The 22196-nt window shown below is 44.1% G+C and overlaps 1 protein-coding gene across 1 annotated transcript; it reads left to right on the forward strand.

The window, feature by feature from the left end:
• Positions 1-1044: 1044 nt before the first annotated feature.
• LOC121613400 (galactose-specific lectin nattectin-like) lies at positions 1045-22025 on the forward strand. The gene is made up of 6 exons (XM_041946781.1): positions 1045-1110; positions 1297-1303; positions 1947-2041; positions 2244-2378; positions 2645-2699; positions 21721-22025. The coding sequence occupies exons 1-6, from the start codon at positions 1045-1047 to the stop codon at positions 22023-22025; spliced, it is 663 nt and encodes a 220-aa protein (XP_041802715.1).
• Positions 22026-22196: the final 171 nt, after the last annotated feature.

The following is a 22196-nucleotide window of genomic DNA, read 5'->3' on the forward strand; positions in this document are numbered from 1 at the left end:
CGGTTCGGACCAGCAGAAAAATGTCCCCCTCCCCCTCCATTAGCCGGCTGATGTGCCCCTGAGCAAGGCACTTAACCCCCCCAATATGCTCCCCGGGCGCTTGATTGCAGCCCACTGCTCCTGTGTGTGTTTCACTGCATGTTGCATGTGTGTGTGTTTCCCCAGTGATTGGTTAAAAGCAGAGAATAATTTCCCAGTCATCCCAGTTCGGATCAATAAAGTAAATAAACTTAAACTTTTACAATGGAACTGGCAGCTGTCGTGTTGGACATGTATGAGTGAGCAGGCTTGTCAATGTTCTCTTGAAAGACTGGTTCTCTTCACTGGTGTTGATGTATTTGATGTCGTCATGTGCCACATTTACCTGCCCGGCAAACAACATATATGCAGAAGTTAATGAACAGAATGCAAATACATAACTGTTACAACACACTGCTACAAAATGCCAGTCAACCGATCAACGTTCAGAGATACAACCCATAATCAAATTTCTGAAGCAAGTGCTGTGGCTGATGCCTCCAAATGCTGTGTGTTTTTTTTCTAATACATTATTGAAAGAGTATTCTGGTCTTTCTTAAAGTCTGTGCACATTATTCAAAATTCGTTACATTCTCCTTCTTTCAGCTGCTCCCCACCCAATCCGGCATGGAAATCGAATTTCTCTGATCTGCATATTTTCTGCCCCAAGTATTCATTATACAAACTAAATAGTATCACATGATCCGAGGCATTGCACACAGAGAAGATATATAAAGACTGTGATTCCCTTTCCAAGACATCCTGCAACTCTACGTGCTGCAAAGGAAACCTCATCTGATCATCACAGCAAGGTAGGGTTTTAATTCTTGCCTTCACATCAGAGCATCAGCTGTTTCGATGTATATACACAGAAAAGGTTCTTGATCTGTTCATTATCAAGTACATTTAGTGTCCACCTGCATCATCCTCTGAAATCAAAGAGCATTTTAGGAATTGAGTCTCCTGTAAAGACAATGCAATCGTCTTCATGGTGCATTTTTTTCTTCTCTTTATATCTTTACATAGATGGCATCAGGTCTTTTATTCTGTGTGATCCTCTGTTTGACCAGTGGACTGTGGACTGGAGCAAATGTAAGTAACATGCACAATATAATCATTTTCAATGAGCTCAGGTCTTGTTAAAACCTAAACCCTTAGTCCCACTGCAGCTCTTGACTTTTTAACATGACATTATAAGGAACATTGAAATGAAAATGTGTTTTTGGCAACAACATGACAACGTCAGTTCCAAGTGTCATTTTTTCTTTGTGTCCACAGGCTCAAGGTTGGTGTTTCCTAGAATTGTGACTGCAGACTCCAAGACTGATAAGTTTCAAAAATGACTTTTCTGCCCTCCAGCTGTTGTTGGACAGCTTTTCTGCTGGGTTGCCCATAAAGTCAGCATTAACTATATTTGTTACGGGTCAAAAAATCATTTCAAATTAGCGCTGGGCTGCCATAGGAACGCTCATTCAATTGGAGCAAATTTCATGTAACATAAATCAGCTGCAGGACTAGAAAACTGGTGGAGATGGTTAAGTTTAGGCAGGAGATAGATGTAGTCTAGGTCAGTGAAATGATCCAGCAGTCTGAAACAGCTGTTGTAAAGCTCTTGTGCCGGAACCTCAGTTATTCCTCCTCATCACTTGCGCCCACCTCAGCCTCTTATCAGCAGAAGGCACTGACTCCTCCTTGACTTAAAAATGATAAGTTACATTTGGTTTTGAAGCATCCCTTCGCTGTGGCTCAGCAAGGAAACTCTATCCTGGGAAAAATGGGGAATATTGTATTAAAAAGACATGCTTCGGAAGATACTCACATGATTTGGCAGAAGCCTCCGATTATCTTCAGCCGATCTTGGCAACATTTACAAAAAAACATCAGTGACAACAATCTAATTTTTCTCCTGCCATACCTCTGCCATGCAGGTCCAGAAGAAGGTGGATGCCCTTCTCCATGGAGACAGTTTCGTGACAGGTGCTACGTGGTCAGGTTAAGTGAATTGGCATGGGATGATGCACAGGTACTTTGTGGAGCAATATCAGTCACAACTGCCTCACTGTATTCATCATCTGTATTCATCACAGCTTGTTCTTACAATAATTATTAAGTAGAGTAAGTCCTCATATGTAGATGGTCCATCCTGGGCCCTCATACAACTTACACCATCTCTATATGACTGTATTTTTCACTTTTTCTGCTTCACTCTTTGATTTGCTCATTAGGCGGCCTGCGCTGCTGCGGGTGGGGAATTGGCCAAAATAGACACCGAAGCCGAAAGGGACTTTGTTAAAGAAATGGTTAAAAAGGGGGCTGGCTCAAACAGAGAAGCTTGGATTGGACAAGTTAGTTCAGCAAAGGTGAGCGACTGAACAATTGATGGGATGTGATGCAGCTATCTCCGTGATATTATTTATTTTCTACTCACATTAAAAAGATATTTATCCCTCATGAGAGTGGAATTTGGACTGCTAGATACACAGAATTATCTCAGGAAACCGGGACATTCAATTCATTTTTTTAGCACTGTTTACCGTCATTGTGTTGGAATGGTGGCAAAAGGTTTCAGCAGTGGTAAAAGATGTTTTTTGAGTGAACTTACCCTTAAAACCCCCTTTTTTTCCAGGAGAATTTCCAACCCAGGAGTGAAGGAAAATATTGCTCTGAGGTTAACAACAAAGGTACACACTGATTATCTCATTATTGTCATTAATTAATTACATGACATGTTTTTATTAATTCATTTTTTTGAATTATGTTTTATTTGTACATTACATTAGAAGAAAAATAAACACATTTGTTACTTTTTGGAAACTGTAATAGACACTTTTCACTACAATGTGACGTTTCATTGACCAAATGAGGGAAAAAAAAGAGAAATAATGAAAGAAATAATATGTTGCCGCTCTAATTGTCTGTTTGTCTTGAATTTATTTTAAAGGTATATCTTTCTGCTCAGACAAGAAACCTTATGTATGTTCCAAGCCTCTGTGATGATCCCACCCATGTGCTGTCACTTCTGCTGAGATTACAACGTCACTCTCCCACTGACGATGTGACTTCCACCGGGATGTCAAGCCTCGGTGACATCACTCTCAAAAGATCTGTGAACTCTGATTTCATTTGAGGTGAATCAATAAACAGATATATCCTCATCAATAATTTGTCTCCTCTGTTTTTATAAACATCTCAATCCACACCTCAATTTCTATAAAAGTTAAAAAGGAAAAAACTCAGATATTGGTTCATATATAAAAAAAGACATTTCACCTCATTCCCTTCAATCAATTGATCAGTCTGATCAAACTATTTACTTTGGATCTGCATATACAGTATAAAAAGATGCATTTTAGTGTTTCACAACCGTAAACTGTTTAACAACTATTACACTGCCAACGCCAGTTATCCAGTTGTACAAGAATGGAGGTGATAGCTCATCCTGCTGACGTGACATCCCCAGGTCTGTGAGCAAAGAGGAAGAGAATAGGTTCCCAAACCATGAGGTGCGGAATCACAAACTGATTAGCAAAGAAGCATCCCCAATGGTCCAGACCTGGCCTCCAGCTTCAGAGGTTGAGAGCTATATAGCTTTACAGGAGGCAATGAAGGGGGATAGATTTGGTGACCCACTTCTTGAGAGAACATACATCTGAAGATGCTTCTCCTACATTCGACTTGAGTGAAGCCTTGACAAGGAGGAGATGATGTCGATGACACCGTTCCTCGGGTGTTTCGACCCTTAACGACAACACCCTCCAAGTCACTGCCCATCTCCTCCTCCTGGCTTTAGCTTTACTCCTCTCTCCTGCTCCATAACCAGCAATACCACATCCCGTCTCAGGGTTATCTGGAAGACCTGGGGGAACTGCAGTCTTCCTCCCAGGTCGACCTTCATTTTCATGATTGGGCTTTTTTTCGCAGACTGGTTCTTGTTGATGTGGTGTGTTTTGGCTTCCTATCCTCCCTTACGAACTGGATTGATGCTATTTTCTGAAGTGGTTGCCATTTCTTCTTTCTCCCCTGCTCTAAGATGTCAGCAAGTGTCATGAGCACCTTGTCGTGGCGCCACCTGTACCTTCCTTGTGTGAGTGCTGTTTTACATCCGGACAAGATGTGTACCATGGTGCCCCTTGTAGTGTCCGTCTGAGGGTTTACAACAAGATTGTGTCTCTTCACTCTGTCCATTCTGTGCTCACTCTGTGCTCAGGGGCAAGAGGAAGACAGGCACATGAGGAGGATTTCTGTACATGTTATCTTACTTAAAGATTATATCTATGTTTGTTTAGTGAAACCTCTGTTTTGCTTGATTATACTATCCCTGTTTTACTATCTCTGTTTTGCTTGGCCTGGCCTATGTTCTGTTATGTAAATCTTTTTAAAAAATGTCCTAAGAGTTGGCTAGACACCAATAAAAACATTAAAATAGAGATAACCTACTGAATTTAGTACAAGGAGATGTTCTGGAAAGTTCCTAAGATCCCAGTAGAAAACTAGGTCAGAGATAATTCATTATGCATTAAAGGGGAAGACCCCCCTCGGTGAAAACACCAATAAAATCAGTGTAAGATGTAATTTGATAAAAAAGGATGTGGCCAAACTGTATGGCCAAGCCCCTTGACAAATGTATAAAAGGTGATGTCCAGAACAGAATTGGGGCATTTTTTTTTGGCAGGACTTGCCTGGGCTTTTTGATCTGTGAAGAGAATAAAGCTCCCTGGACTCAACTCTTTTGGACTCTGACTCTTTTTCCAGACTCTGTGCATTTTTTAAAGAAAAGCTGATCTCTCCTAAGACTTAGAATTTTAAGATTATAAGTGATAATTTTAAGAGTTAAGAATTAGGCAAAGAATTATAATTTGACCCTGATCCAGTCAGTATCTGGTCCTTGGCGAGGCAGTGGGAGATCCCCATCACCCTCTCCCCCGCAGAGCCTGCGCAATGAGGTCTCATGCCCCACTTGTGCAAGTTTGCTGGGGTTGGGAGTGCATCATATACAGATCTCAGCAGGAGATTTGGCTTAAACTTCATTCTGGTCCATGTTGCCATGTGGCCCAGAACCGTTAGCATCCACCTCGCCTCCACATGGGTTGTGGTTGTCACGATAAGATCATCCATGTAACTTCTTATTAGGGGTGCCTGCCCCCATTTTTGGACCCCGAGCTTTCTTTTCCACAGCTGTTATTAGGAGGTTCATTGCCATGGCGAAGAGGATGGGGGAGATTGTACAGCCAGCTACGATACCCTTTTCTAGACATTGCCACTGAGTTGTAAAATGGGCTGTCTTGAATCATTTCTGTTCTGGCCTTCTACACCACCTCTTGGACCACCTTCCAAGATGGTTCATTGATGCTGAGCTCTTTTTCTGGAGTCTTTGTCCTGACAATGCTTGGGTTGGCATCCAGGACCTGGTCTCTGTAGCTGTCATTGTGGATCTCCCTCAGGAAAGCCTCTTCATCTCAGCATCTTCTCTGGAACTAATCAGCTTTCCAGATTTCGCTTCTCCCAGCAGTGTCCTGGTGAATCGGAAGGGGTCTTTGGTGAACTGTGATCTTTTGTTTTGATCCTTCTTCTTCTTCGTGGTACTCTACATACTCTACATAGGCGTTCCCAGAGTTGACGCGTCATGTCCTTGATACCTTCCCTTTCATCTTTCAAGATCCTGGGCTCTTTTGAACTGCTTCTTTGGCATCTTGATCTCTCCCCTTAATGGATGGATTTCCCTCTCTCCTTTGCATGGCTGGTGCGCAGACTTGCTGTTACCTCTCGTCTCTTCAACTCCAAAACACTCCCTTGCCAGGTTGTAGGTTACTGTTTTGAGAATATTGACTTTCTTCTCAGCTGTCCCTGCTAGTGTGTCTTCTAGTATTTTGTTGAGGTCTTGGTCTAGTTGTTGCCATTCTTTGTTGTTGCTCATCTTAGGCCATATGATTCAATTCCTTGCAGGTTGGGGTTGATTTCTTGGGGTGGTATCATGTGGGTCCCTCCTGAGGTCTTAAGGTGACAAAGGTGCTGAGAGATCTTCAAGACTTTAGAGTACTTCCTGCCTGGAGTTCACCAGGTCTTTCCGCAATGACACTTTACTTTCAACACCTCCCCAGTTAATGTTGTTTGAGTGAGCTGTCACTGTGTACTAGTAGTTCAGTCCTGGCCCTTCAGTTGTCTCTGTCCTGTTGAGTCTCTCACCCTGATATATTTTTGACAGAATCTTGATCTCCCTTGAGCTTAAATTCAGTGCAGTTCATAGGGTTGTTTTGCATTATCTATGGAATGCAATTGGTGGTCATGAATTGGCAAGTTTGCTCATAGTGATAAAACATTTTAACCATTATTATTGTTGGGGAAACAAGCTAGCAGTGTTGATAAATCTCATTATTCAGCTGTTACTTGTCAGACAGACAGCCAAATTGTGTTTCCACAAAAGTTCCAAGGAACTACTTTATTTTGACAAATTCTACTGTGTTCATTGTGATTCATCTCCACTCATTGTTATGAATTTCACCGTGTCCACTGTGGTTAATCGAATTGGAACCAGCAGGTAGCAGGCCATGTGTGTCTGTGTGTTGGTGTAAACATGTAAAGCTAAAAAAGTTTGATGATCTGAACCAAAACACGTTGAAATATTTAAATACAGATAAAACCCATAGAGTTGTGCTCTGTGGAGGCTCACTGGGGCTGATAAACCTGTGGATCCTCAAATGTGTTTTCTTGTCAAAGGAAGCTGGATGGTTGCTGTTTCTCCGTCAGTGCTGGCAGCAACTTGTCTTCTTGTGAGTATAGGTAAATATCTATGTGTGTGTGTCATCCAAAGATGTAACTAAATAAATGGAATTCAGTTTTCATTATTTACACATGTGCTCCTGTGATGTGTTAAAATGTCTTCTGTGCAAAAGTGCCGTTGTGCATGTTGGCTCACCACCATGCTGTCATGGCTTATTTCAACACTTCAATGGAACAGAGCAGCCGTTGCTGTAAGTCAAAACTGTGCTTTTCCTCCTCTGACCAGTCAAAATGTATGCTGTGAAAAGTAAAAAGCGGTGGTCCCTTTTCTGACTGTTCTTCCGTGTGACAACACGCTGCCAAAGTGTTTCAAAGCCCAACATCCAAACCAGGAAACAGTGATAATAAAATTCAGACAAAGATACAAATTAGGAGCACTGAACAGAAAATGTCTGGATTATTAACTCCTAGTTAGCAGCATATTCACAAAATGTTATTTCTGGTACCTTGAATAGCTCTTAACTGTCCTTTGTGATTTTAAAAAGATACAACCTTGACAAATTGCAGAATAAAGACTCCATCACCAATTCATTAAAATGAACAGTGTTTGTCAAAATCATATACACGTGGTTACAAGCAAGCACACACTAACCTTGACTTTACTTTCATGTTGACACAATTCAAGATGATCTAATCTTAACATGTCAGTCAATCTTTTTCCATAACAACAACGGCTGCACCTAAAGACGTTGGCATAAGATGCTGCTATAGCATCAGTTATATCAGAACTGAAGAATAATCTTCACTGATGGACGGGTCTCTCTGAAGTCACTCCAGCTCCTCCTGAAGATGCTGCTTGTCTTCCTCACTGCCGTTCCAGGAGGTCACTGGCTTAAACAGGGCCTTGCCTGCAGCATTACGCCTCTTCAAGATCACCACCTGAGTCAAAAAAAAAGCACTCAGGATCTTGTATAAAGCAGTTTTTATGGGAGTTTGGGTTTTTATGTTAAGTGTCTATTTCAAAGATTATTTAAAGACTGTTTTGAGTGTCCTGTTTTGTTTTAATGGTGTAATTCAGGAATTACCCTTGAAATTACTTTGTCATTTCATACATTCCACATCCTAAAGTGATACCAATTCTCAGATCCCCATAGATCCTGTGGTTTCACAGTGGAACTGGCAGCTGTACCGTTGGGCATGTATGAGTGTACCTGGGTTGGTGACTGTGCGCTGTCTTTGTTTTACATGAGGATGTCACAAAGAGGCTGCTGTAGCCGCTGGTACACATAAGCAAATCTAACAACCTCCTTGGCATTTGTGCTGGCAAATGAGAGGAACGCCTTGTTCCCAAAAGAAAAGGTCTCTTCGTCACCTGTGATCAGCAGGACATAGTATCTGTGGGGAGGAAGGACAGTGAAGTAACTTTGCAAATGCAAACTGGGAACAAACAGTGTGAACAGATGTTAAAAAGTGTTAGGTTCTCTTACTTCCTGCGTCTATGGAACTGTGTGACAGGACAGAGCTCATCAAAGAGCTTGATTGACCAGCCGTGGCACAAGAAGAAACTTGTTGTTTGACATGAACTCGTCAATAATTTGTTTTTTCATTTTTTTGGCCTGCAGAGAACAAACAACCACATAGAAAAAAAGGAGTGAGGTGACCTTTCAACGAACACAAGTCTAACTAGTCAGTGTATATGTAGATAACGGTGAACAGGATGAGAAAGTGGAACTACTTTTAGAAGTCAGCAGGCTTGTCAATGTTCTCTTTAAAGATTCAAAGGAGAATAGGAACATAGGTCTTCCACCTGACATGCCACCATTAGGGGAAGTCGAGCAGGAGATGGATGTGAGCCCACCTAGGTGGAGAGAAGTTGTGGAGGTGGTTAGGCATGCAAAGGCTTCTTCGGCACCAGGAACTAATGGAGTCCCCTACCGTGTCTATAAGAGTGCACCTGGCATCTTAAGGACACTAAGGAGATACCTGAGAATAGTTTGGGAGAAACAAAGTATTACAAGAGCATGGCGCAGGGCAGGAGGTGTCTTCATCCCTAAGGACAAGGAGTCATCGGACCTTAGCCAGTTTCGGATGATTTCTCTCCTAAATGTTGAGGGAAAAATTTTCTTTAGTATCATCGCACAGAGGCTGGCTAATTACTTAGAAAGGAATGGTATGATAGATTCGACTGTGCAAAAAGCAGGGATACCAGGATTTGCGGGGTGCTTGAGCATACCAGCATGATTTGGCATCAGATTCAGACAGCTAAGAGGGAGAAAAGAGACTTGAATGTTGTATTTTTAGATCTGGCTAATGCGTTTGGCTCAGTGCCACATAGCCTTATTTGGAGTTCCTTTCACTACTCTAAAGTGCTGGAGATAGTTGTTAACTTGGTGAAAGCATATTTCCAAGACATCAGACTGTGTGCAAGTATCGCAGAGCTCACAACAGGCTGGCAAAGATTGGAGGTTGGTATTATGGCAGGATGTACAGTATCCCCGCTAGCTTTCACAATGGCTATGGAGGTAATTATTAGGGCTTCCAAGTGGGTCGTAGGTAGGGAGAGAATGGAATGCGTCTTCCACCAATTAGGGCTTATATGGATGATATGACACTGCTGACTTCAACAGTGCCATGTACAAGGAAGTTGTTAGATAAAGTCAATCAGAATCTTAAGTGGACTAGTATGAAGATTAAGCCTAGTAAGTCAAGGAGTATTTCAATATACTATAAGTAGGTGATAGGAACTTTGCTATAGATGGTGAGGAAATCCCAACAATTAGGGAGAAATCAGTCAAGAGTCTAGGACAGTGGTATAATGATAATGGACCTGAATGATGTTGAACAGGTTGTGCAATTTAGAAAGGATGTTGCAGAAGGGCTGGAGAGAATAGATAAGTCAGGGCTCCCAGGAAAACTGAGATTGTGGCATGCGGAAATTTGGCCGGGGAGGCTTGGGGCTTGGCCAAGGCAAACCAGTGTGGAGCAAAGCAGGTCTAAAAGAGAAAAGAAAGCCTGAAGTGGAACAGGTGCGAAGGCAGAAGGAGTTGTTAAGGGGGGCAAAAGCAGTTGGTCAGGCCAAACAGGGACAATGGTTGAATTGGGAAGGTTTTTAGAAGAGAAAACTTAGTTGGAGGGACCTCTGGACGATGTGTTGGCAACACATCGTATGTCGCGATCAATCGTGCCCACTCTGCTCAGGTACAGCAAGTTTAAAGCACATTTTGTCAGGTTGTAGAATTAGCTTATCACATGGCCGGTATACATGGCGGCATAATCAGGTGCTGAGAAGCTTAGCCGCAGGCATTGAAGAGGGAAGGAAGCAGGTGAATTCTGGAAGTTCTAGAAAGGAGAGGTTAGGTGTGCAGTTTGTTCGAGAGGGGGAGAAAAATAGAGCTGCTAAGTCAGGGAGAAGGCAGGTAGGTGGCTGCCTGGTAGGGGCTGATGATTGGCAAATGCAGGTCGACTTGGGAGGAAAGCTAGTTGTGCCCCAGGAAAAAGTTTAAAGTAATCTGAGGCCGGACATTGTCTTATGGTCCATGAGTAAAAAGACTGTGTATTTTATTGAGTTAACAGTCCCTTGGGAAAATTCAGTGGAGGCATCTTATGAAAGGAAGAAGACTAGGTATGCAGATTTAAAGACAGAATCTGAGCAGAGGGGATGGAGGACCAGGGTTTGTCCGGTTGAAGTGGGGTGTAGAGGTGTTGTTGCAGGGTCAGCTGTTTCACTGTTGAGAGAACTGCGAATGCAGGAGCAAAACTTAAGGAAGACAGTGAGGGAGATGTCAGATGAGGCTGCTCGGTCTAGTCAGTGGATATGGATAAGGAGAAATAATAGTAGTTGGGGGGTGAAATAGGGGCAGTGAGGGAGTGGGGGGAGGCAGAGGACATGCATGCCTAATCCGGCAGGAGAAGAGATTAAAGTCTGAACAAGACACCTCTCATCTGCTCTGCTTTCCCCAAACCTCTCCTCTGCTCTGCTTTCGCCGCCCCATCTTCTCGCTCTCCCAACAGGAAGAGATCCAGAAGGAGGACGTGTAGATAAGGTGGGGGTGTGGCCAGCTACAGTCTCTCTTTGGCACCATGTGGCCTGTTCAGGTGAGTTTGTGTTGTAAGATACAGAGTTGGCTTGTTTGTTTGGTCTTTTTTTGGTTGTTTTCCTGTTTTGTTTTCTACTTGAAGGAAATGTTAGACGAGGCTGTTAAATCTAGTCTGTGGATTAAGCCTCCACCTTCAGCACCCTCTAAATTTTCTACCCCCTACCCGAACAAGGGTCTGTATCCAATCCCTACTTTCATCTTTGATTCTACCTCTTTATTTTCTACCCGCTACCCAAACCAGGGTTTGTATTCCCACCCCGCTTTTATTGGTGCAGTTGGTGAGAGGCAGGGGTAGATGGTAGTGCGGCAAATGGCAGTTACATGTGGCATCTAGGCCTGTGGTAGCATTGTAGCAGCTAACAATAGCTAAAGCGGTGGTAGTATGATAGTATCTTAGCAGTTAGTATTGGCATCTAGCAGTTAATATTAACAATATAGGTGAATCTAGCTGTATTGTCTTCTTCTGTTCCTCTTAGCAGGTAGCGGTTAGCATTTAGCATTGGCATTAGCTAAATGGTAGCATCAAAACTGTATTCTCTTCTTTTGTTCTTCTTAGCGGTTAGCATTAGCATTAGCATTAGCTAAATGGTAGCATCGGTACTGGCCACTACTTGGAGCATCTCCTGGGTCAGTTGAACGTGGCAGTGCTGTTTGGGTTGTGTAGGAGCAGTGTGAACTGGCACTAGGGGGGGTGACTCTGAGACGCCGGAGTTCACCGCCTAGCCTCCTGGAGGTGTAGTGGGACTAAGTAGGCGAAACACCGTTGAAGGGAGGTATACACCTGATGACCCCCAGAGACGTGTTAGGAATCACTGCTCTTCGGCATGTATAGAGGCAGATTAGAGCTCCAAGGTTCTTCACTGAGAATGAAACCTCTTTTTGAGCACAAGTATCTTGTGTTTAAATTAACTAAGACTGGTTCTCTTCACTGGTGTTAATGTATTTGATGTCGTCACGTGCCACATTTACCTGCTCGGCAAACAACATATATGCAGAAGTTACTGAACAGAATGCAAATACATAACTGTTACAACTCACCATACAAAATGCCAGTCAACCGATCAGCGTTCAGAATTACAACCCATGATCAAATTTCTGAAGCAAGTGCTGTGGCTGATGCCTCCAAATGCTGTGTGTTTATTTTCTAATACATTATTGAAAGAGTATTCTGGTCTTTCTTAAAGTCTGTGCACATTATTCAGAATTCGCTACATTCTCCTTCTTTCGGCTGCTCCCCACCCAATCCGGCATGGAAATCGAATTTCTCTGATCTGCATATTTTCCACCCCAAGAATTCATTATACAAACTAAATAGTATCACATGATCCGAGGCATTGCACACAGAGAAGATATATAAAGACTGTGATTCCCTTTCCAAGACATCCTGCAACTCTACGTGCTGCAAAGGAAACCTCATCTGATCATCACAGCAAGGTAGGGTTTTAATTCTTGCCTTCACATCAGAGTATGTGCTGTTTCGATGTATATACACAGAAAAGGTTCTTGATCTGTTCATTATCAAGTACATTTAGTGTCCACCTGCATCATCCTCTGAAATCAAATAGCATTTTAGGAATTGAGTCTCCCGTTAAGACAATGCAATCGTCTTCATGGTGCATTTTTTTCTTCTCTTTATATCTTTACATAGATGGCATCGGGTCTTTTTTTCTGTGTGATCCTCTGTTTGACCAGTGGACTGTGGACTGGAGCAAATGTAAGTAACATGCACAAAATAATCATTTTGAATGAGCTCAGGTCTTGTTAAAACCTAAACCCTTAGTCCCACTGCAGCTCTTGACTTTTCAAAATGACATTATTAAGAACATTGAAATGAAAATGTGTTCTTGGCAACAACATGACAACGTCAGTTCCAAGTGTCATTTTTTCTTTGTGTCCACAGGCTCAAGGTTGGTGTTTCCTAGAATTGTGACTGCAGACTCCAAGACTGATAAGTTTCAAAAATGACTTTTCTGCCCTCCAGCTGTTGTTGGACAGCTTTTCTGCTGGGTTGCCCATAAAGTCAGCATGAGCTATATTTGTTCCGAGTCAAAAAATCATTGCAAATTAGCGCTGGGCTGCCATAGGAACACTCATTCAACTTGTAGCACATTTCATGTCACATTAATCAGCTGCAGGACTAGAAAACTAGTGGAGATGGTTAAGTTTAGGCAGGAGATAGGTGTAGTCTAGGTCAGTGAAATGATCCAGCAGTCTGAAACAGCTGTTGTAAAGCTCTTGTGCCTGAACCTCAGTTATTCCTCCTCATTCACTTGCGCCCACCTCAGCCTCTTATCAGCAGAAGGCACTGACTCCTCCTTGACTTAAAAATGATAAGTTACATTTGGTTTTGAAGCATCCCTTTGCTGTGGCTCAGCAAGGAAAAACTATCCTGGGAAAATGGGGAATATTGTTTTAAAAAGACATGCTTTGGGAGATACCCACATGATTTGGCAGAAGCCTGGCAACATTTACAAACAAACATCAGTGAGGGCAATCTAATTTTTCTCCTGCCATACCTCTGTCATGTAGGTCCAGAAAAAGGTGGATGCCCTTCTCCATGGAGACAGTTTCGTGACAGGTGCTACGTGGTCAGGTTAAGTGAATTGGCATGGGATGATGCACAGGTACTTTGTGGAGCAATATCAGTCACAACTGCCTCACTGTATTCATCATCTGTATTCATCACAGCTTGTTCTTACAATAATTTTTAAGTAGAGTAAGTCCTCATATGTAGATGGTCCATCCTGTGCCCTCATGCAACTGACATCATCTCTATATGACTGTATTTTTCACTTTTTCTGCTTCACTCTTTGATTTGCTCATTAGGCTGCCTGCGCTGCTGCGGGTGGGGAATTGGCCAAAATAGACACCGAAGCCGAAAGGGACTTTGTTAAAGAAATGGTTAAAAAGGGGGCTGGCTCAAACAGAGAAGCTTGGATTGGACGAGTTAGTTCAGCAAAGGTGAGCGACTGAACAATTGATGGGATGTGATGCAGCTATCCCCGTGATATTATTTATTTTTTACTGACATTGAAAAGATATTTATCCCTCATGAGAGTGGAATTTGGACTGCTAGATACACAGAATTATCTCAGGAAACCGGGACATTCAATTCATTTTTTTAGCACTGTTTACCGTCATTGTGTTTGAATGGTGGCAAAAGGTTTCAGCGGTGGTAAAAGATGTTTTTTGAGTGAACTGACCCCTAAAACCCCCTTTTTTTCAGGAGAATTTCCAACCCAGGAGTGAAGGAAAATATTGCTCTGAGGTTAACAACAAAGGTACACACTGATTATCTCATTATTGTCATTAATTAATTACATGATGTGTTTTTATTAGTTTATTTATTTGAATTATGTTTTATTTATACATTACATTAGAAGAAAAATAAACACATTTGTTACTTTTTGGAAACTGTAATAGACACTTTTCACTACAATGTGACGCTTCATTGACCAAATGAGAAAAAAAAAGAGAAATAATGAAAGAAATAATATGTTGCCGCTCTAATTGTCTGTTTGTCTTGAATTTATTTTAAAGGTAAATCTTTCTGCTCAGACAAGAAACCTTATGTATGTGCCAAGCCTCTGTGATGATCCCAGCCATGTGCTGTCACTCCCACTGACAATGTGACTTCCACCGGGATGTCAATCCTCGGTGACATCACTCTCAAAACATCTGTGAACTCTGATTTCATTTGAAGTGAATCAATAAACAGATATATCCTCATCAATAATTTGTCTCATCTGTTTTTATCACCATCTCAATCCACACCTCAATTTCTGTAACTGTAAAAAAGGAAAAAAACTTACTTACTTAAATAAATACATTTCACCTCATTCTGTTCAATCAATTGATCAGTCTGATCAAACTGTTTACTTTGGATCTGCATATACAGGATAAAAAGATACATTTAAGTGTTTCACAACCGTAAACTGTTTAACAACTATTACACTGCCAACGCCAGTTATCCAGTTGTACAAGGATGGAGGTGATAGCTCATCCTGCTGAGAAGAGTTCACCTGCTGTCGTGACATCCCCAGGTCTGTGAGCAAAGAGGAAGAGAATCGGTTCCCAAACCATGAGGTGTGTCACTTCCTTTAGGGCCCCAGAAGTGAGATACAAACTAATTAGCAAAGAAGCATCCCCGGTGGTCCAGACCTGGCCTCCAGCTTCAGAGGTTGAGAGCTATATAGCTTTACAGGAGGCAAAGAAGGGGGATAGATTTGGTGACCCACTTCTCGAGAGCACATACATCTGAAGATGCTTCTCCTACATTCACCTTGAGTGAATGTAACCTTGACCAGGAGGAGATGAAGTCGTCAGGTGGGTCCCACCATTCCTCGGGTGTTTCGACCCTTAACGACAACACCCTCCCGGAGGTCGGTCGGCAGCGGTGGCCAAGTCACTGCCAATCTCCTCCTCCTGGCTTTAGCTTTACTCCTCTCTCCTGCTCCAGAACCAGCAAGAGGCTCTTTCTGCTGCCTCCCCCATTCGGTGAGCTGCTGCCTTTCTCTCTCTTCCTGTGAGCATCCTCCACACTGACTAGGCAGGGAATCCTCTACATCCGAACTCAGGAATGGCCATGCTTGCCAACCTTTCCCCTTGCAGTCATGTAGAAGGTCCTGGTATTTGGTGTTCTTTCTTTCAAAGGCCTGTTCACACCCTTCTTCGCATGGGACTGCAAGTTCTATAAGGATGATCTATTTAGCCTCTTCAGGCTGGTTGGCGTTTCTTCTTTCTCTCCTGCTCTAAGATGTCAGCAAGTGTCATGAGCACCTTGTCGTGGCGCCACCTGTACCTTCCTTGTGTGAGTGCTGGTTTATATCTGGACAAAATGTGTACCATGGTGCCCCTCTCCCCCGCAGAGCCTGCGCAGTGAGGTCTCATGCCCCACTTGTGCAAGTTTGCTGGGGTTGGGAGTGTGTTATATACAGATCTCAGCAGGAGATTTGGTTTAAACTTCATTCTGGTCCATGTTGCCATGTGGCCCAGAACCGTTAGCACCCACCTTGCCTCCACATGGGTTGTGGTTGTCACGGTAAGGTCATCCATGTAACTTCTTATTGGGGGTGCCTGCCCCCATTTTTGGACCCCAAGCTTCCTTTTCCACAGCTGTTATTAGGAGGTTCATTGCCATGACGAAGAGGATGGGGGAGATTGTCCAGCCAGCCAAGATACCCTTTTCTAGACTTTGCTGCTGAGTTGTAAAATGGGCTGCCTTGAATCATTGCTGGATTCCATCAAAATAGCCAGTGATCATTCCCTTATTGTGCTGAGGGATGTGGTAGTGGTCCAATGCTGCATGGATGAGGGTGTGAGGGATTGATCCATAAGCATTGGCCAAATCCAGCCAGACAACAGTCAGGTTGCATTTGCTGGTTTTGGCTTCATGGATCATCTGACTGAGGACACCTGTGTGTTCCAGGTGTCAGGAAGTTGGGGACTTAGGGGAACTAAGGGGTTGAACCCAAACGCAGGCACAAGGGACATAGATATAAATTAACAAATTTATTTAACACAAAGAAAATCAGAGTAAACCAAAACTCAGGGAACCATGAATAAACACACACTAGGGTAACTAGGTTCACACAGAGAACGAAGACAACACCGGGAAACAATGAATAATCACAAAAGATGCAAGCTCAACAGAGCAGGGGAAAAGACTAAGACAACAAAAGAAACTCACTAACACAAAACGTGGCAGGACTATAGACAAAGACAGAACTTTAAACTCACACAAGACGTGGCAGGACTATAGACAAAGACAAGACTAGAAACAACTATCAATGTATAAAATAAAGAACAGAAAATGCTCCCGAAGGAGGAAGGAACAAACGGCTATAAAAGACCTTAAGAACAAACTACCAGAACAACAGAAACAAAATTCACTCCTGGAAACTCGGAGGAGAATATCGCTACTATGAAATAAAAACAAAACAAAAGAACAATCTAACAAAGATCTGAAAATAGGCTATAAACGCTACTATGAAATAAAAACTAAGCAAAAGAACAATCTAACAAAGAACTGAAAATGGGCTATAACTAGCGATAACAAAACAACAAAACTAGACTATAGAAGTAACAACAAAACAAACACTCACCGGGAACAAGGCACAAACATGAATACAGATAAACCAAGGGAAAAACACAGGCATGAACAGTGACACGGACATGGACAAAGATGACGCGACAAAACACTAACTAAGGTACTATGGCTATGATTATGGCTATGGCAAGGGATTCAATAAGGGAAAACAGACCACAAAGTGACGCAGACAACGACGCAACAAAGACTGGGGGGAAGACATGGACTTATATACACAGGGCAGGAACACTAATGACACACAGGTGAAACACATCAATCACAAGGACTGGAAAACACAGGAAGTAAAGTAACCCAAGAAACATAACATAAACCTTCAAAATAAAACAGGATTGACAAAAACCAAAGACAACACACAACGGGAAACTTAACAAAACGCCGGCATGCAAGCATGGGTCATGACACCAGGCAGCCTGAGAAGCCTGGGATTCCCCCTCTCTGAATCGCAGTGCTGATGTATCCATTCTCTAACAGGTATGAGGTCATCCTCTTGGCTCGTACAGAAGAAAAAAAAATCCTTCTACCATAAGGAGTGAGATTGATCTGAATTGGTCAATAGTTGAGGAGTTCTCTTCCTTTGGCACAAAACATCCCTTTGTCTTCTTCCAGCATGATGGAATGGTGCCCTTTCTCCAAATCCAGCTTGCCTTCCTTTTAATCAGCCTGGGCTCTTTTGAACTGCTTGTTTAGCATCTTGATCTCTCCCCCTAATCGATGGCTTTCCCTCTCTCCTTTGCTTTGCTGGTGCGCAGACATGCTGTTACCTCTCTTCTCTACGACTCCAAAATGCTTCCTTGCCAGGTTGTAGGTTACTGTTGTGAGAATACTGACTTTCTTCTCAGCTGTCCCTGCTAGTGTGTCTTCTAGTATTTTGTTGTGGTCTTGGTCTACTTGTTGCCATTCTTTGTTGTTGCTCATCTTAGGCCATATGATTCAATTCCTTGCAGGGTGGGGTTGGTTTCTTGGGGTGGCATCATGTGGGTCCCTCCTGAGGTCTTGAGGTGACAACACTCTACTGAACAGGTTATCTTCCATCAGCATTACTCACACCCGGTCCAACCTTTCCTCCGTCAGTACAGGTGTACCCCAGGGCTCTGTACTGGGGCCCCTGCTCTCCATTATCTACCTCCTCCCCCTTGGCAATATCTTCCAAAAACATAACATTCATTTCCACTGCTACGCGGATGACACCCAGCTCTACCTCTCAAGTAAACCATCTTCCACTCTCCCACCCTCCTCCCTTACTGACTGCATTACTGAAGTAAAAAGTAAAAGTCCATAGCCCCTATGAAAACAAATAAAACAAGGACCATTACGTCGCCCAGATTGGCGTTACCGGGGCCCCACCCTGGAGCCAGGCCTGGGGTTGGGGCTCGCAGGCGAGCGCCTGGTGGCCGGGCCTTTGCTCACGGGGCCCGGCCGGGCAAAGCCCGAAGGAGCGACGTGGGCCCGCCCTCCAGTAGGCCCATCACCCGCAGGAGGGATCAGAAGGGGCCGATGCGGTGGGAATTGGGTAGCAGTCGTGGGCGGGGGCCCCGGCGGCCCAATCCCTGGACTCAGAATCTGGCAATGGGGACATGGAATGTCACCTCGCTGGGGGGGAAGGAGCCCGAGCTAGTGCGGGAGGTTGAGCGGTACCGGCTAGAGATAGTCGGGCTCACCTCCACGCACAGCCTGGGTTCTGGAACCCAACTCCTTGAGAGAGGCTGGACTCTCTTCTACTCTGGAGTTGCCCGCGGTGAGAGGCGGCGGGCCGGTGTGGGCTTGCTTATAGCTCCCCACCTTAGCCGCCATGTGTTGGAGTTTTCCCCGGTGAACGAGAGGGTTGCTGCCCTATGACTTCGGGTTGGGGACAGGTGCCTCACTATTGTTTCGGCCTACGGGCCGAACAACAGTATAGAGTACCCACCCTTCTTGGAGTCTGTGGGAGGGGTGCTGGAAAGTGCTCCGACTGGGGACTCTGTCGTTCTACTGGGGGACTTCAACGCTCACGTGGGCAGCGACAGTGTAACCTGGAGAGGAGTGATTGGGAGGAACGGCCTCCCCGATCTGAACCCGAGCGGTGTTCTGTTATTGGACTTCTGTGCTAGTCACAGTTTGTCCATAACGAACACCATGTTCAAGCATAAGAGTGTCCATCAGTGCACATGGCACCAGGACACTCTAGGCCGAAGGTCAATGATCGACTTTGTGGTCGTGTCATCTGACCTTCGGCCGTATGTCTTGGACACTCGGGTGAAGAGAGGGGCTGAGCTGTCAACTGATCACCACCTGGTGTTGAGCTGGATCCGCTGGCAGAGGAGAAAGCTGGACAGACTTGGCAGGCCCAAACGGGTAGTGAGGGTCTGCCGGCAGTAAGTCAAACTTGTTCCCAGTGCATGTTGGACTCTGGCAGGGCAGCCCTTTGTCACCGGTTCTGTTCATTATTTTTATGGTCAGAATTTCTAGGCGCAGCCAAGGGCCAGAGGGAGTCTGGTTTGGGGACCTCTGCTTTTTGCGGATGATGTTGTCCTGTTGGCTTCTTCGAACCAGGACCTCCAGCATGTGTTGGGGCGGTTTGCAGCCGAGTGTGAAGCGGCTGGGATGAGCACCTCCAAGTCCGAGGCCATGGTTCTCAACCGGAAAATGGGTGGCTTGTCCCCTCTGGGTTGGAAGAGAGCTCCTGCCTCAAGTGGAGGAGTTCAAGTATCTTGGGGTCTTGTTCACGAGTGAGGGAAGGATGGAGCGTGAGATTGACAGGCGGATCGGTTCGGCGGCATTGTACTGGTCCGTCGTGGTAAAGAAGGAGCTGAGCCGAAAGGCAAAGCTCTCGATTTACCGGTCAATCTACGTTCCTACCCTCACCTATGGTCATGAACTTTGGGTCATGACCGAAAGAACAAGATCTCGGATACAAGCAGCTGAAATGAGTTTCCTCCGCAGGGTGGCGGGGCGCTCCCTTAGAGATAGGGTGAGGAGCTCTGTCACTCGGGAGGAGCTCAGAGTAGAGCCGCTGCTCCTCCACGTCAAGAGGAGCCAGCTGAGGTGGCTCGGGCATCTTCAACGGATGCCTCCTGGACACCTTCCTGGGAGGGTGTTCCGGGCATGCCCCACCGGGAAGAGGCCCCGGGGAAGACCCAGGACACGCTGGAGGGACTATGTCGTTCGGCTGGCCTGGGAACGCCTCGGGGTCCCCCGGAAGAGCTGGAGGAAGTGTCTGGGGAGAGGGAAGTCTGGGCTTCCCTGCTTAGACTGCTGCCCCCACGACCCGGATAAGCAGAAGAGAATGGATGGATGGATGGATGGATGGATTTTATTTTATTTTATTTTATTGTATCGTATTGTTGTTTGATATTTCTTGTGATGTACAGTGTCCTTGAGTGTCCTGAAAGGCGCTTTTAACAAATAAAATGTATTATTATTATTATTAAAGGTGCTGAGAGATCTTCAAGACTTTAGAGTACTTCCTGCCTGGAGTTCACCAGGTCTTTCCGCAATGACACTTTACTTTCAACACCTCCCCAGTTAATGTTGTTTGAGTGAGCTGTCACTGTGCTCCTGTTGAGTCTCTCACCCTGATATATTTTTGACGGAATCTTGATCTCCCTTGAGCTTAAATTCAGTGCAGTTCATAGTGTTGTTTTGCATAATGTATGGAATGCAATTGGTGGTCATGAATTTGCAAGTTTGCTCATGGTGATAAAACATTTTAACCATTATTATTGTTGGGGAAACAAGCTAGCAGTGTTGATAAATCTCATTATTCAGCTGTTACTTGTCAGACAGCCAGCCAAATTGTGTTTCCACAAAAGTTCCAAGGACTACTTTATTTTGATAAATTCTACTGTGTTCATTGTGATTCATCTCCATTCATTGTTATGAATTTCACCGTGTCCACTGTAGTTAATGTAAATGGAACCAGCAGGTAGCAGGCCATGTGTGTCTGTGTGTTGGTGTAAACATGTAAAGCTAAAAAAGTTTGATGATCTGAACCAAAACACATTGAAATATTTAAATACAGATAAAACCCATAGAGTTGTGCTCTGTGGAGGTTCGCTGGGGCTGATAAACCTGTGGATCCTCAAATGTGTTTTCTTGTCAAAGGAAGCTGGATGGTTGCTGTTTCTCCGTCAGTGCTGGCAGCACCTTGTCTGCTTGTGAGTATAGGTAAATATCTATGTGTGTGTGTCATCCAAAGATGTAACTAAATAAATGGAATTCAGTTTTCATTATTTACACATGTGCTCCTGTGACGTGTTAAAATGTCTTCTGTGCAAAAGTGCCGTTGTGCATGTTGGCTCACTGCCACGCTGTCATGGCTTAGTTCAACAATTCAATTGAACAGAGCAGCCGTTGCTGTAAGTCAAAACTGTGCTTTTCCTCCTCTGACCAGTCAAAATGTATGCTGTGAAAAGAAAAAAAGTGGTGGTCCCATTTCTGAACGTTCTTCCGTGTGACAACACGCCGCCAAAGTGTTTCAAAGCCCAACATCCAAACCAGGAAATAGTGATAATAAAATTCAGACAAAGATACAAATTAGGAGCATTGAACAGAAAATGACTGTATAATTATCTCCTCGATAGCAGCATATTCACAAACTTTTGTTTCTGGTACCTTTCATCCCTCTCAACTGTCCTTTGTGATTTTAAAAAGATGCAACCTTGACAAATTGCAGAAGAAAGACTCCATCAGCTGCACGCACATAACTCCCCTGTACATGCAGGAGGCAAACATCAGCAGAGGAATAGAATTTACTGAATTTACTGAAAGCCACCGATTCTCCTATTCCCTACTCCCTCTCAGTTCCAGAACGTAAGGCTATGGATAATCACATCCAAGCTTCGCTCAAGTCCAGTATAATCCGGCCCTCATCCTCTCCCGCAGGGGCAGGATTCTTTGTCGTGGACAAGAAAGGCGGGTCTCTCAGGCCTTGTATTGACTATAGCTCGTTAAACAAGATCACTGTCAAGAATCATTATCCCTTGCCTCTAATGACTTCTGCATTTGAGCTTGTGCAACAGGCCCAGTGGTTCACCAAGCTGGATCTCCGCAACGCTTTTCACCTGATCCGCATCAGAGAGGGGGATGAGTGGAAAACAGGGTTTTGATACCCCCAGTGGCCACTACGAGTACCTGGTGATGCCTTTTGGACTAACTCTCAGAACACCAAACCGGACCCTCTGTCACGTCTGTACAAAACGGAACCGGCCGCTAAGGAACCCGAATCCATTCTGCCACTGAACTGTGTGGTAGTCGGGGTTTCTTGGCAAATAGAAAAG

Source organism: Chelmon rostratus, chromosome 10 (assembly GCF_017976325.1).
Source record: "Chelmon rostratus isolate fCheRos1 chromosome 10, fCheRos1.pri, whole genome shotgun sequence".
NCBI classification, from domain to species: Eukaryota; Metazoa; Chordata; class Actinopteri; order Chaetodontiformes; family Chaetodontidae; genus Chelmon; species Chelmon rostratus.